Consider the following 12,678-nt stretch of genomic DNA (forward strand, 5'->3'; position numbering starts at 1 on the left):
ATAGAAGAAGCCAGTCCCAGAAGTAGTTGCAAATTCCAGTTTGAAACAAATTCAACCTTCTCAGTTTACTGACAATTTTCATACTGATTTAATAGTGGGTAAAAGTATTTGGGAGGTGTCTGCTTGAGATTTAAATTCAGTGTAAAAAAAACTACAGGAAACTTATGGGTAACAAGATTTTTTTAATATTTTCGTAAAAATTATCACTATAGTTAGATGGTTTGAATTAAGCATGAGTTTCAGGAGATTTTGGAAATTCTTCAAATCCCATAAACCACCCTATGCAGATAATTCAAACTGAAAGAAAATGTTCATAAAAGTAAGCCTCAAAACTGTAAGTTTCTACAGTGAGATCTCCTGAAAAATACATTTGGAAGGAAGCAATACTTTTCCTTACAGTAAACTGGAATTTGCAGCAAAATCTTACATAAAGATATTTTAAACCTTTAAGCATACATAATAAACAGTAACAAGTTAAAAGAAACAGTACAGGTTACACAATGCCAAGCTATTTGGGAGGTCCACAGTTTCTATGTTCATACAGAGAAATTTTAACAATGTAAGAAATGGCACTTGTTGTGATTATTAAATTATGCACAGGCTATTACACTAAACATCACTAAAATGACAATACTGGGCTGAGAGTTGCCAATAAATCATTCTCTCATAATAAAAAACTGCATCAGCATGAGGGCTGCTCAGTCAAAGAGAGTATTGACCACACCTGCCTCTTTTGGGAAACAAAAATACACGGGTATTTCATCCAGACCGCTCCCCATGGCCTCATTGCTACAATTGCCTTTGATGTATTATGTTACCTTATATTATATTCATATTTAAAAAAAAAATCTCACTAGAACCCAGTCTGCTCCTTTAAGTAACTCCAGACATCATCTGCCTGCTTTGCACCCTAAGTAGCCATTTCTTCATTCTTATTCTATTTGACTCGATGTGACTTTCAGAGCAGTAGCACTGGAAAGGCTGAAGTTTTGGAAACAGACCTGAGAAATCCCACAAAAGCCTGTGTCTCAGGCCAAAAGCCTGAGGTAAAGCAGGGCTGGTGCTAAAATGGAACATACTTGATTTCAAAAAATGATTTATGACTCAGGTTTCTTGAGCCAAGGTAACACAGTCTCATAAGGGGTCAAACCCGTGATTTTCTGTCTTGCAGCTTTAAAAACTCAAAAGAAATCCCCAAAACTAAATAAAAAACACCCTTTTCTCCTCTGCCTTACTTTTTGAGAAAGGTGTCATTAGAGACTCATAATGATTTAAATGATCATGCCTGACAAGACCACTGGCCTTAATGAATAAAGTGTCATGCTGAATTATAGCTTACTGGTGACTACTGAATTAAAGCACAAATTAAAATATTCCAACTGTGCCAAAATGCACTTCCGCTCTCCTGAGCTGTTCTGATGGGCCAAGAGAGTCCCTAAAGAATATCTGTGCTATGGAAAATGTTCAAATTGTATTGCAGACCTGTCTGACCATGAATCCAGTTTGGAAAACACAAAAACGCACACATCAGTTTGTGATGGCGCATCAGCATAACATGTGAAGGACCTGGTCAGCAAAATCCTTGTCACCTAACAAAGGCCATGGAGACTGGAAGAAGCAGAAGATACAAGAGAGCATAAATGAAGTCAAGTTTATCTGACTTCATTTCCCAAGCCTGTAACATGCTTCTGTATTCCAAAGTAATTCCAAGGGCAATGGTAGCTTGCCCATAAACAGGAAGCCAAATAATTTAGTGCCACATTCCTAATATTCATACAAAAAATGGACTCAGCTGATGCTGAGAAGTACTACTCAGAAACAATCACAGACAATTTAAAAAGCTTTTAAGCTGCTAATATGAAAATCTGCTTTAAGGTTTAAGAATATCAGAAATGTTTATTAAATGAGGTATGACAAAACACAGCTCCATGCATTCAAGAGCAAAACATGACACTTTGCATACATAAAGAGCTCATCTATTCAAGACAGCTATTAACTTACCTTCGGGCCAGGCAGTCCATGAGGTCCCTGAAAATAAAAGTAACATTTTTCATTACGAAAATACACCGCAGTTTTTTGGACTTTTTGCTTTGTAGGGATACAAATTACCCCTGTATTTCTTTAGTCTCAAAAGAAATGCAGCTGCCAATAAAGCAACAGTAAACACCTGATTCTGAGGGGGAACCAGACCACTAACAGGTTAACAATAACAGAAATGTGCAATTTGTTTCTGCACCTCCTAAGAATTCCAGGACATGCAACAAAGATTTACAAATTAGATCCTCTCTTCAATGGCCACATATTCTGATAACACTTTTAGTAAGCAAGCAATAAAGTGGCAAGAGGGCATAGACCATTTCTAGCCCCTCTGCTCCTCCCAAGCTTACCATGGGGCCTGGAGGACCATGTGGCCCTGGTGGTCCAGGTGGTCCTATCATCTACAGATAAAAAACAATGGTATTAAATCATGCAGAGCAAAGAACTCCCACAAAAATACCAGAAGTCAGGCTGACCGTTGTTGGCAAGCACTTACAAAAATAGCTATGTAACAGTGAACACTGACAGCGCTTTAGACAGGGCTTTAGGAATGGGAATTATTTTGATTTGAAAGACAGGGTACCAAAGTGCAGATCTGCCTGTGCCATATGGCAGTGTGCCTGTCTCCAGATTCTTATTCCTAGGGTCTATGATACACTTTAAGACACTATGGGGGAAAAATAATAAATCCCTGTAAAACAAACAATACTGAGATGGGATACTTGAACTTTTAATATTTTATGGTATGTGCTCTGTAGTTCTCTCTAGTACTAATTCTACAGAGCTAGAAGGTGATGATGTGTTATTTTATTCCCCCTCAACACTGACGACTGGAAAAGACACCAAATTCAAGCTGGGCTTTGGAGTAATTTCAAAATTGTCTTTTGTCTCTCCTTTTATTTCTTTCAGCCCACTTGTACCAAAAATTCTCTGAGGTCATTAAAATAGGTAATCAGGTTGCTCAGCATTTAGTGCATGCATATTCTGCACTGTTTTTCCATGTTCCTAACAAATCCATGGAAAGAATTTCATGATGATATATCCAGCTTAATATCCCCTCTCTTCCTGGATCTACTCCCAGTGGGTTGCTTCCATAGCCTGCAGAGTGGTAGCAGGATGCTAATTCAGGTCTCCACACTCATGCACTGCTGTAGCAGCTGTCAGTGGCAGCAAGAGCAGCAACAAGGAGCACTTTGAAATGTAAGACAGACTCCATCACCTGTGAAATCTCCTGAAAACTGTAATTCTTCCTTCAAGTGAAAGTAAGCAGAACAGGATGAATGAATTAGTGAATTAATTTCTAACAAACTAATCTTCTCCTCATAGCAAGAAAGTCACAGATGTGGGGTGCATCCTGTGTCCTGCGATGGCACAGGGCAGCCTCTTTGACTTTTCAGAGCTATGGCTTCTGTCACCATAACCTCTGCTCTGAGGTCTCTCTTCTTACTGTGCTCTGATAATGAAAGTCACCCACACCAAAAAGGCACTATGTAGCAGTTTGTTTCAGCTTTTGCATTTGTTTGTTTGTTTTTAATGCCTTTACAATGCTTTGAAAAAAAAATCAGGAGAATGTCTGGTCTCATACAACTAGCTCACTACCCTGGGTCACACACCTGAAGTCAGTCTATTCTGGTTCTCACTGGACTATCTGAGATTCCCAGACTATACGGTGTTGAGAGATTATGATTTGTTTGGGTTTTTTTCCTTTCTTCCCCATTTATCTTTTGATTCATTACAGAGCCAGAAGGCTTTGACTGAAGCGGGCAGGGCTTGTTCATAGTCAGAGAACAGAACAGAACAGGAATTACATATTTAAATTTTCTTAAACTGTGTTTAGCTCTATGATCAGAAGTCTGTTCTCAGAAAGATCAGTCATGAATATCAAGTATTGCTCAGAATCAGAAGCTGGAGAGCCACTGCTGGACTCCTGTGTTCATTGCAATGCCACACTAAGACTTACTGAAGGACCTTGGGCACCAGGCAAACCGACGTCTCCTTTTTCACCTTTCATGCCATTGGCTCCCTAAAAATCATTACAAAACAGCATTTATAAACAGCTTTAATCTTACTAGCAACCAATCTAGAAATGATAATATTTATTGGCAAATAATTATCATTAAAAAAAGAATAACACAGCACACATGTAAAGGAAATCCTCCAAAAAATTCTGGCAGTACTTTAAAAATAATTTTAAACTAATATAAACATGCTTTTATATCGATAGCTATCATATGCTTTTATGATATTTATGACAATTCCTTAAACTGGCATTCCATTAATGATATTGTACTATGGATACAATTTGAAATTGTTTCTATTTTTGCTGAGAAAATTAATGTGTATGTATATAAATCTATACATACATATATATACACACAAAATAGAAGAATGCATCCCATAAATATTCATGCATTTTTTCTCTCTCCTCAATCTAAGTCACCTAAAATTTCCATTCTAATCATAGTTCCTTTCTCCTTGTCCAAGTTGTCCTATATATTACAAGAGAGGTATAACTTTGGTCAGCCTGCCAACTAATCTCTTTCTACCCGACACAGTATTTTTGTTTCACTGTAAGTGGAATGAAAAGTTCTGACAATCTTACACCTCCTCCTAGATTTGCTGTGAAACAATCTCAGAGCTTTCTCCCCAGTGCTTTCTGTCCCATTTGCAATTTATCAGCACTGTTGGAAATTCCTGATAATGGAAGAGAGGAAAAAACAAGATACTTTTTGCTAAAATTAATTAATTAACTTTTCATACTCACTGGTAGGCCAGGCAGTCCAATTCCTCCCTTTTCTCCGGGCATTCCAGGATCACCTGTGTCTCCTTTTGAGCCCTTAGGACCCTAAAATATGGACTTATTCAGCAAGTCATGTAAAAAACTAGCAACATCAACAGAATTCTAGCTTTGATCCTAACAAGGAGAGTCATGTGCATGTTGTATCTCTGCTAGTAGAATGCAGAAATGCAGACACTATTAGGCCACAAAGTATGCAGCAGCACTATAATCATCTTTATTAATCATTATAATCATAATACTTAGATTATGAAAAATAAGTTACAACTTAGAACCATGGAAATAATCTCTTAAAACAACCTACAGTTGCCCACGTGTTCTTCACTATATGATTTACACAAAATGTACCTGCTCTCCATCAGCTCCTGGAGCTCCTGGGGATCCTGGTTCACCCTGCAAGAGATAAAACAGAGCTGGATTATCCCAACTGCCCCAGACACTAGAGGAAAGAGCCACAGAAATTCCCATAATTAACAACAACAAAGCTAGAGAATATTCTGTCAAAAGCATATATTTATTATCGATATTAAAGAAACAGCCCACCTGATTATGACATTACAGAAACTTTGGGTTCTATAAAGGCCAGACAAGTGCAAAAAAGAAAAGAAAAAGAAGACAAAATCCAAGGAGTGAAAGGACCCCAATCCAATGGAAACTTTGCCTGCTACCAGAATAAATACAGACTCATGCCTCCCGATTTATGGAAGGTAGAGAGAGAGACTTCACGTTGTTTTTCCCTATTATAAATCGCCCAGTGAAGGAGCTCACATTTACCACATTGTCTTATGACCAGTTCCTGGGTACCATTCTCCAAGGGAGCAAGTTATGGTGATGGATGGAGTCAATGACATTAGAAACAAGCTCCAGTGATGTTGAATTCTGCTTTACATTGTAGATTTTGAATGAGAACGCTCACCTATAGAAAGGAACACAACCTCTTCCACACTCCAACTTCTCTGTTTTACTACATACTCCATGTTGCAGAATTGCTGGGTAGATGATAATGCAAAAAGCAATTTCTGCACACTTAACTCTATACTCTACTATCAATTTTCACACAGAATGAACCTTGTTTCTCACAATTTCTCAAAACAACGTACATGTGTATTGTGATGTATTTCTATATGAAATACTGGATAAAGTCTAAAATTGACATGTCTAATATTGTTATTGAAAACGCACATATTTGCTCTTGGAATAGCGTAGAGACACTGGGAGAAGATGCAGTATCTAGTATTTAAGAAATAGGAGTAACATCTCAACTAGTTTAAAAGCATTTAGGGAGAGTCCAGGAACTTCAACACTTCTTTTTTGAGTATAGGCAAATTTATTATTTAAATTTAATAGAAGAGTGCAGCATATGGTACTCATTGTCTCTGTGTGGGCTGCTCACTAACCCTTCTGTACTACTTATAAGCACCAGCCAGGTGGAATTGGCAGGCTTGGGTTTCCAGCCAGGCTCCTGCCCACATGTGTACACTGTAATTTTTACTGACATTAGACAATACTGCACTTATTTGGGTGGGTGCCTCTGTGACAGAAAAGCTGCATTCACATGCACTCACATGGTGGCCAGTGGGCTGGCACACAGTTTTGCCCACCGCACTCCCACTCAGCCAGAAGTGAGGCATGGGAGCCACTGTCTGGTTGTGTGGCTGGTTTGCAAAGCCCTTGGGAGCAACCTCAGTGCCAATCCCTGAGTGAGATGCTTCTGCACTCTTTCAGTACTAATTAATTTTGCTGGTCCTTAGTTAATCATCTCTGTGTGTCAGCTAAACAAGGCACCTATTCTGGAAAGCTACATCTCAAGAATCTGGGATATGAAGTTGGAAACATGCCATATTTGTTAGGTTTACAGTTAAACAACTGCGCTAGAAAGCTTCATCTACCTGTACACATACATCATTTAAAAAAACACAGAAAATAGTCCACCCTTAAGATATAATGCGTAAAGCAAGGAAGATCACCTTTGACCCTTGCAGCCCTTGGGGTCCTGGTGGTCCTGGTGGTCCCTAAACAGAAACACACAAACCTCTCAGCTTTCAAATAAACTCCTGAAGAACTTGTCATGTAAGCACAGGGTGAATGTTAATACAGCTACTGTAACAAAATGGGTTAGATTTTTAACACAAGGGAAACTAAGACTAGTTATGGACAAGTTGTTAACCTATGACAGTTCTCAACAACAACAACACTACCACAAAAAACAGTGTTAAAATAACAGTAAAACTCAAATTTTATAATAAAATCCTCTGCTCCTATTGATGAAATGGCACTGCTTCCCCTAATGGAAGGGAGACCAAAACCCAGTCATATTTGCCCGCCCTCACTGCCCGATCCAAAACAATCTGAGATCACAAGAAATCTCCAACCAGTTGTAAAGAGGATTCTGCTGAAAGATGCTAAGTGCATCTGGGGATACTTAGTGCTTTGTGAAATTGCTATGGAATAAACTGTAACCATTTCTTTCATTTCTACCTCAGGCTGTGGACACAGTGTCATGTATCAAACACTGGTCTGGATAGTGCATAGTGGGGATGCTTTAAAAAAAACCCACAACAACACTTAAAAATCCCCTGCATTAACACAAAGAAAGGGTATGTCCAGATGGGAAAATACAACCAACAGCAATCTTGCAGAGAAGAACTTGAAACAAAAAAAAAAGTGTTTTCCCAGTCTCGTACTTAAATGAAATTCTGCCATTAATTCAGAAGGAGCAGAATTGGTTCCATTGTTGGCTCTCAACAATGGGTCCTCTGCTATGGGAACATCAAGCAAAGAAGTCAATACATGTTATGATGAACCAGGTTGACATCCAATGAAGACATGTCCTGAGCTAGCAGAATTATGAGCATGCTGTAGCACAAAGAAGTTCTATGGTGCACAGTAAGTCATGCAACAGTAATGAATTACCGTGACAGTCAGGGTGGCAATCCTCTGTTGGCAAAAGGTATTAACAAGAATTGTCAGTAGCAGAATTAAACAATGACATAAATAATTCTGTTTCCTACAGTTATTATCTCCACAGAACCTATGCTGTAAAAAAAATCTTCACATGTCAGTGCAAAAATACGTACTCTTGGCAAAGATCTGGAACCTACTCAATACAAAGTACCCGAACAAAGCTGTTTTCTAACACATGGCTTTAATATACTCATACTCTTTGTATTTCAACATATTAATGGAAATATATTCAGAACTTTAAAAATACTGAAAAGTTCAGGTATGAGCATATCTAGGTATGAAAACCTAAAATAGCCATTGCAAAGAACTGTTTACACGTTCACAGTCACAGACCCCTTTACAGTGGCAGATATTTTAATACTAATGCTGTAGTTCCTACAAAGGTTAAACTTTTGAAACCACTGCTTTTTGCCCTGGGAAATTCTGCAGAATAGGTGTGAAGAGCAATTTTGACAGAGAGATGAATTTTGCATTTGATCATCCAGGTGAAAGCCACGTACTCTCAGCAGGGGTCTTGCTCAAACCATGATGACAATTTTAAGATTGCACATGAGATTGAATAGGAGGCACAAGGCAAAGTAACTAAGTTGCTAGATTGCTTCATTATTTATTACTGAATTCTAGCAAGAGACAAGCAGTCCGTATCTTGCAAACTCTTTTCAACTTCTTAAATCTGCAGGCCAAATTCTGTGCAAGTTCACAGTTCAGTGCTGAGCACTGAAGTTCTCATGTGCTTTTGTGAGAGAACTCCAAACCTCAGAGCCCCTAAGAATGTGGCACCAGGAGACTTAGGAATAGGTCTTTGCCATCTGAAAGGACTGAGCTGGATTTGGCAAGGATATTTTTGACTGATCCTATATAATCTTACTTTCACCCTCCTTGCACAGCCATTCTCATTAATATAAATTATTTGTTGCCCTGGATCAGAAAGTGATGACATTTCGAACGATTTGCAATGGGATAAAGGCTTTCTAGAATGTTTCAACCACTGCAGAAGGCTTTAGTCCACTTTTAAGGTGGCTTTATGTGCTGCAGCTTTTCTGAGGAAGCTTGAAACTAACACTGATGCCAGAGTTACAATACAAAGACAGAATATAGGAGATACAGGGGCTAAAGCCCCTGCTAAATCTCTGTCTGGTAACACACAACATGAATTTCGGGTTACTTTAGGCACGTAACTCAGAGAGGGATTTAGATGACTGAAAGTTGGTGTCTTAAGTCCCTTACAAGCAGACCAAATGAGGCAAACATAATGCAGAGCCTCACAACATGTCTATGCAGACCTCCCCACAGACACAATGAAAGAACAGACTCAGCCTTAGTGACATACAAGGCTTTTAGATTTTAGTAAAGGCAGCGAGGTTTCTTTATTTTTTGAAAGCATCTTGGAAACCAAATGACTGGTCAGACATTCACCCACTCCCACTGCCTAAATGCAAGAAAAACGTTCAGTGGCTTCAGTGAGAAAGTGAGCAGATGCACAATGAGCCAAATCCAGTCCTCAGTTTCACATAAGCAAGCCATTCACTTCGGTGGAGTTATACTGCACAGAATTTGCATCTGAGTATGCTGCAATGTAAATCACCTTGACTGCAATGACATATGTCATCTTGGTCCTTTGCTTTTATGCAAACACTCATTCATTCTTTTTGTAACCCCACTTTAATCCTCCACACTTTTCTGCACACCAGTCAAAATAGGTTTTCCAGAAATGAGTAAGTGAGAAGACTGGTGCTTGGTCTACTTAATGTACTCAAGTTGCTGATTGAATCCACAGCTTGCTAATGGAACCATGTTACATGGTTTCCAAATCTCAAATATTCTGCTCTTTGCATCTTACAGGAAGAGGAGGAGGAAAACAAGGAAAAAAAAAGAAATGTCAATATTATATGACTAGAAAAGCAGACGCTTCTGTTGAACCTGTGTATGTGGTTTATTACATTAATTCAGCACTAAACGCCAAAGCCAACAATGAATTAGTTTCGTCCTGGTTAGGTGATGTCAGTACTCTCCAGGGAACATGAAACTAATTCACTCAGCTAATTTGTATCAGGGAAACAGTTTTTCTAGGACAGAAAACATGGTTTCCAAATATAGAAAGCTATACCTGATTAATAAGCTCAACAATTTTGCACACAAAATGTTTTCAAGCTCTAGGCAAAAGAGAAATACAATGCTGTCAAATGACTTTTCCCAGACCAGACAAAGCCAATTCAGCCTTGTTAGGTTTGCATACCTGCAGAGCTTCATGGATATTGCCATTATAATCAATTATCTCTGTTGCACCTTGATCACCCTTCTGTCCAGGTGGTCCCTGTAATACATTTCCCATTAGAATTTTGAGACAACTGCTGAAGACTATTTTAGACTCTTAACTACTGACACATGCTTTGACTTGATTGTGGGGTGTTAGAATCTAACTGTACTTGCAATATACTACTACAAAACACAGAATTTGAAGGAAAACTTTTTTTAAAATAAAGATAAATAAGCTAGTCAGTACAAAGTGACTTGGGCTGCAGTGGGAAAGGAAATACATAAAACCTCTGAGGGAAGACATTTAAGGATGTTTCTACATTCTAGTTCTGTACTTGGCAGTGAGCAATGTCAGAACACCTGGCTTGTAACATCCTGCCCACAAAGTGTGGATTGCAGACTGCTCCAAATAGTGGCAAGTGGTGTTAGTCATATTAATGTCCAGTTAGCAACCATGTTCCAACAGTGTCAAGTCAACAATTTCACCCAGAGTTCTAACTAGAATTACTGCTACAATTTCAGTTCACACAGACTGAATCTAAGGGCACGAAACAAAGAGCTGAGATGAGAAGTAGACTTACCCGTGGACCTGCAGATCCTGTGTCACCTCTCTCACCTGTATCACCCTATGTAAAAATGATACATGAAAAAAACAGATATGCCATTTGACAATATATCACATAGTTCTTCCCTTTTAAATATGTTTTCTTACATGAACTGGTTTACAGGGCCTCTCAGCCTAAAGAGAATGTGAATCTTACTTAATGAAAGGAAAAAGTCCTTCAAAATCTGTGTACTGGTAGAATCGAGCATGACACATTTGGTTCTGTGTGAATATTAGAGTATTGTATTGGTCTGCAATAAAAAATTGCAAAGAACCGAAAAAATGGGCAGATTATTTGTGCAACATTCCCATTCTTAATGACATTACTATCAAAAGCTTGAAGAGAATACTAGAGAAATGAAATTACTCAGTCTGAAACCAGTCAAAAACTTCTTCAAATGTGTTTCAAAATATATAAACTTTTCTTTCTGTGATCATGCCTCCACCAACCTTCTGAATTTTTCTGGTCTGAGTCACTGCCTCCCCTACAAACACAACTGTACAATCAGATTTAGAGTTTCTTGATGCCCTTTCTGGGACAGGCTTAAGATCATTACCAGCTTACATACAGCTTTTTATTCCTGGCTATTAGTATGCTCAATTCAAGGCTATTATATGCCTCAAAACTTGGAGGGAATTTCAAATATGTATGCATTCATATCCCAGCAGCCACAATTCATTTCACAGTCACTTTCATAGCAAGGTCTTATATTTTAATTTTAATATTACTCAAAATTAATATGGGTAAGAACTGAAAATTTTGCTCCCGTTGACATCTAAAGAACTTTGGCAAAAGTCAGGAGAAGAATGATTAATTCACCACTGGTAACAGAACAGAAAACTTTCTGGTAATAGAAACCAGAAAACTTTCATAGAGCTAATGCAGGCATATGGAGAGCAGGCTGGTGGCAGGGCATAATCAAGGTTGTGCCATCTGCCTTTCCCTTCAGTGCTGCTCTGGCAGAAGCTAGTGAACATTGGAACTGCTAAAAAATGAAGTTCCCCACCACCAGATTGACTGATGGGGCCAGATTTTCATGACAGGTATGCAGGTAAAATGAAAATCGTATATCCTTTTTTAATAAAAAGGGAATTAAAGGGGATATCCTTATAATTTTGGTGCGTGTGGGAGGTGCCCAGGTACTGTAGTCAAATGAGAGGCTTATTTACTTTTCTGCTCTCACTCTGATACTTTAACTCCCTCATCAGTTCCCTTGCCTTCCAACACTTCTTTCTCATGGGAATGAATGAGGTTAAATGGCACTTGTTTAATCACATCTTTAAGCACTTAAGGCCCCTCTTCAAGGACCTTACAAGTACTGCAAACAGTGTCACACCAGCCTACATTGTCCTGTCACCCTTATTCTGACAGCAGACCTGTCAATAACCATCAATATGAGTACATTTTCATCCCTCCTACAACATGAAGGAATCCAGTGGGAACAGTATTTGCACAGCAGATAAATAGAAAACCCATACATTTTATCTCTCCATATATGTGAACTAACTATATTTATAGAAAGATAAATGGGTGGAAAGATATCATCAAAATCATCTTTTTAAAGCAGGTAAAACAGCAACACAGTCAACGACTCTTGCCTTTGTCAGACTTCTGACCATCATATCTCAGCCTGCAGTACTTGGAATACCTCTGATTCCTAGCTCATCAGACTTTGGATCCATAAAATTATTGCAAACCAAACAACAGCACAGTCAGGCATTGGGTTTGGCATGTGGGAGGACTAACACACATCAGTTACACAGAGAGAAACCAAGTTGCATGAGGAAAACAGCAGCAGAGTGGAATGATGTTTTAAGAGAAAAAGGATTAGAATCACAGTGTTCAAAACCCATGTGACATCACTACATTTTTTATCTAAAATTGAAGGTCAGAAGGTTTCACTTATAAAGAACACTGCAGACTGTTACAAGCTCTTTTAAAAAGAAATGTTACAAATAATTGATCCTAAAAATGTTAATTAGTCCCCTAAAGACAGTTTCTTTACTACTAACCTTTGAC

At 38.5% G+C, this 12,678-nt stretch overlaps 1 protein-coding gene across 1 annotated transcript in view; it reads right to left on the reverse strand.

Moving 5' to 3' along the window:
* The window catches only part of COL25A1 (collagen type XXV alpha 1 chain), a 298,445-nt gene that overhangs the window by 24,679 nt on the left and 261,088 nt on the right, over positions 1 to 12,678 (reverse strand). Inside the window, exons 21-29 of the mRNA XM_030947161.1 lie at positions 10,636 to 10,680; positions 10,035 to 10,112; positions 7,748 to 7,771; positions 6,802 to 6,846; positions 5,183 to 5,227; positions 4,802 to 4,882; positions 3,998 to 4,060; positions 2,388 to 2,438; positions 2,002 to 2,028 (exon numbers count right to left, since the gene is read on the reverse strand). Coding sequence (XP_030803021.1) covers positions 2,002 to 2,028; positions 2,388 to 2,438; positions 3,998 to 4,060; positions 4,802 to 4,882; positions 5,183 to 5,227; positions 6,802 to 6,846; positions 7,748 to 7,771; positions 10,035 to 10,112; positions 10,636 to 10,680 — 459 coding nt within the window. The remainder of the gene's footprint in view (positions 1 to 2,001; positions 2,029 to 2,387; positions 2,439 to 3,997; positions 4,061 to 4,801; positions 4,883 to 5,182; positions 5,228 to 6,801; positions 6,847 to 7,747; positions 7,772 to 10,034; positions 10,113 to 10,635; positions 10,681 to 12,678) is intronic.

This window comes from Camarhynchus parvulus, chromosome 4 (genome assembly GCF_901933205.1).
Source record: "Camarhynchus parvulus chromosome 4, STF_HiC, whole genome shotgun sequence".
Taxonomy (NCBI): Eukaryota; Metazoa; Chordata; class Aves; order Passeriformes; family Thraupidae; genus Camarhynchus; species Camarhynchus parvulus.